The 2,739-nt window shown below is 64.4% G+C and overlaps 1 protein-coding gene across 1 annotated transcript in view; it reads left to right on the top strand.

Annotated features, from left to right (window-relative positions):
* The window catches only part of LOC113981245 (class II histocompatibility antigen, B-L beta chain-like), a 2,649-nt gene extending 330 nt beyond the window's left edge, over window positions 1-2,319 (top strand). Inside the window, exons 2-5 of the mRNA XM_027708549.1 lie at window positions 431-700; window positions 1,296-1,577; window positions 2,053-2,159; window positions 2,270-2,319. Of these exons, the coding sequence (XP_027564350.1) occupies window positions 431-700; window positions 1,296-1,577; window positions 2,053-2,159; window positions 2,270-2,278 (668 nt within the window). The 3' untranslated portion in view covers window positions 2,279-2,319. The remainder of the gene's footprint in view (window positions 1-430; window positions 701-1,295; window positions 1,578-2,052; window positions 2,160-2,269) is intronic.
* The last annotated feature ends 420 nt before the right edge of the window (window positions 2,320-2,739 follow it).

Below are 2,739 nucleotides of genomic sequence, written 5' to 3'. Positions count from 1 at the left end.
AGTGAGTGCGAGGGGGGTCGGGAGGCCCGGAGTGAGTGGGAGGGGGGTGGGAGCCCCAAAGGGAGCACAGGGGGGTCTGGGGATTGTGGGGCCGGTGGGAAAGGGGTGGGAGAGGGGGCAAGGGGGTGTGGGAGAGCAGGCAGAGGGGTGCCATGGGGGTCCCTGGGTGTCCCTTGAGCCCTGGAGCGGTTCCCTGGGGCTCTGGGGGGGTCGGATCCTGAGTGGGAGGTCCCCAACCCCCCTGTCCATCCCCGGGGGGCTGATGGGGGGGTTCCCCCCACCCAAGAGCCGGTGCTTGGGCAGCCATGGGGCAGAGGGGGGTGGGAAAGGGGGGTCCGGGGTGGCCCCCTGAGTTCCCACCCTGCTGTGGGGGGCTGGGGGATGATGGGGGGGGACAGGGCACCCCCTGACCCGTGTCCTGCACACACAGGGGTGTTCCAGCTGATGAGAAAGTACGAGTGTCACTTCATCAATGGCACCGAGCGGGTGAGGTTCGTGATGAGGCACATCTACAACCGGGAGCAGCTCCTGCACTTCGACAGCGATGTGGGGGTCTTTGTGGGAGACACCCCGTTTGGGGAGATCCTGGCCAGGAACTACAACAGCCACCGTGAATATCTGGAGTTTAAACGGAGCCGGGCGGATACGTACTGCCGGTACAACTACGAGGTTTACGGCCCGTTCAGCGTGGAGAGGAGAGGTGAGCGTGGGGCAGAGCGGGTCCCCTCGGCCCCTGCCCCGGGAATGACCCTGGAGCCCCTCAAACCCTCCCTCGGAATCACCCCAGACCCCTCAGCCCTCCCTGTGCCCGTTCCGGTAGCCTTTGGCCCCCTCCCAATACTTCCCATTCCATCGCAGTCTCTCCCAGTGCTCCCCCCGCGTCTCCACCCCTCTGGGGCCACCGAGCTCACGCTTTTCAGCCAATCACAGCGCGTCTCTCCGATGACTCATCAGCTGCCAGGCAGACCCGCAGCTCAGAGTTCCCTCACCAGGACAGCATCCCAGTCCCGATCGCTTCCTTCCCAGTCCACACCAGTCATTCCCGGTGCTTCCCACTCATTCCCAGTCCGTCTCACTCCATTCCCAGACCCTCTCAGCCCATTCCCAGTCGTTCTCACTTCACTCCCACATCTCCCAACTCTCTCCCCAGCATCCTCCAAGCCCTTCCCCCTGTACCCCAGTGTATTCCCAGTCCTTCCCAGTGCCATCCAAATTCCTACCAATATCCTAGAAGCCCTCCCCTGTCTCTGCCAGTGCCCCCCAGCTGAGCCCAGTGTCTCCCCCGTCCCTGCCAGTGCCCCCCAGCGTGTCCATCTCGCTGGTGCCGTCGAGCTCCCAGCCCGGCCCCGGCCGCCTGCTCTGCTCCGTGATGGATTTCTACCCTGCGCCGGTGCAGGTGAGGTGGTTCCAGGATGGGCAGGAGCTGCCGGAGCACGTGGTGGCCACCGACGTGGTCCCCAACGGGGACTGGACCTCCCAGGTGCTGGTGAGGCTGGAAATCCCCCCCCGGCGCGGGGTCACCTACAGCTGCCAGGTGGAGCACGTCAGCCTGGAGCACCCCCTCAGCCGGCACTGGGGTACGGCCCGACCCCCCCCAGCCCCGGGGGCACACTGCCAACAGGGCCGGGGGTCTGGAGGCAACTGGGAGGGAGATTGGCGGGCACTGGAGAGGCTGAGAAGGAGGTTGGTGGGTGCTTGGAGGGCTGAGAAGGGCTTTGGGGAGTCCTGGGGGCAGCTGGGAGGGAATTTGGGGGAGCCTGGGTGGGAGCGGAGGGAGGCTGGGGTGTCTTAGGTTGACTGGAAGGGGTTCAGAGAAGTCCTGAGGGGGCTGGGAAGGGACTGGGAGGCGTTACAGGAGGGTCCTGGGGCTGATGGGAGGGGTCTTGGAGGGTCCTAAAGAGACTGGGAGGGGCTTTGTGGGATCCCTAAAGGGGCTGGGAAGGGACTGGGAGGAGGTTTGAGAGGGTCCTGCATGGGCTGGGAGAGACTGGGCTGGGGTTTGTGGGGTGTCTGGGAGGTTTTGGGGGTGCTGACCCCCCCGGCTCCCCCCAGAGATGCCACCGGACACCGTCCGCAGCAAGATCCTGGTGGGGGTCGGGGGCTTCGTCTTGGGCTTGGTCTTCCTGGCGCTGGGGCTCGGCTTCTACCTGCGGGAGAAGGTAAAGGGGGGTCCCCGGGGGTCGTGTCCCCCCCCTTGCTCTCCCACAGCCTCTGGGCCCCCCCTGCCCCCCCAGCCCTTTTGCTCTCACCCCCTTTTCTCTCCCCACAGAGCTCCTGAGCCACCGGCGGCCGCAGCCCCTCCCCGTGGCCTCGGGCCCAGCCGGGACCCCCCAAACCCTGCGCTGATTTGGGGGGGTCGCCTGTGCCCCCCTTCCCTGCTTTTGTTCCCACCCCAACCAGCTGTTCCCAGTGTTCCCAGTAAAGCCTCTTAGTGCTCTGCACTCCAGGTTATTGTGGGCGGGGGGGGGGCTCTGAAAATCCTGGGAATGGGGGGATTCGGGCACTCCCAGATAAAGAATATCCCAGAGAAATGTGGTTTGGGCACATCCAGAGCCTAAAATAATGGAAATCAGGGGATTGGACGCCTCCAGATTCACAAAATCTTATGAAGAGGGGGGTTTGGACACTCTCAGCTCCTCAAATCTTGGAAAAGAGGGGTTTGGGCACCATCAGTGTCTGAAAAACACGGGAACAGGGGGTTGGGAATCTTCAGACTCCAAAACTCTTGGGAACAGGGGA

Source organism: Neopelma chrysocephalum, unplaced genomic scaffold (genome assembly GCF_003984885.1).
Source record: "Neopelma chrysocephalum unplaced genomic scaffold, ASM398488v2 Primary Assembly neopelma1_96308, whole genome shotgun sequence".
NCBI classification, from domain to species: domain Eukaryota; kingdom Metazoa; phylum Chordata; class Aves; order Passeriformes; family Pipridae; genus Neopelma; species Neopelma chrysocephalum.
Note: the sequence above shows the minus strand (reverse complement) of the source record. Positions and strands in the feature narration are given on the sequence as shown.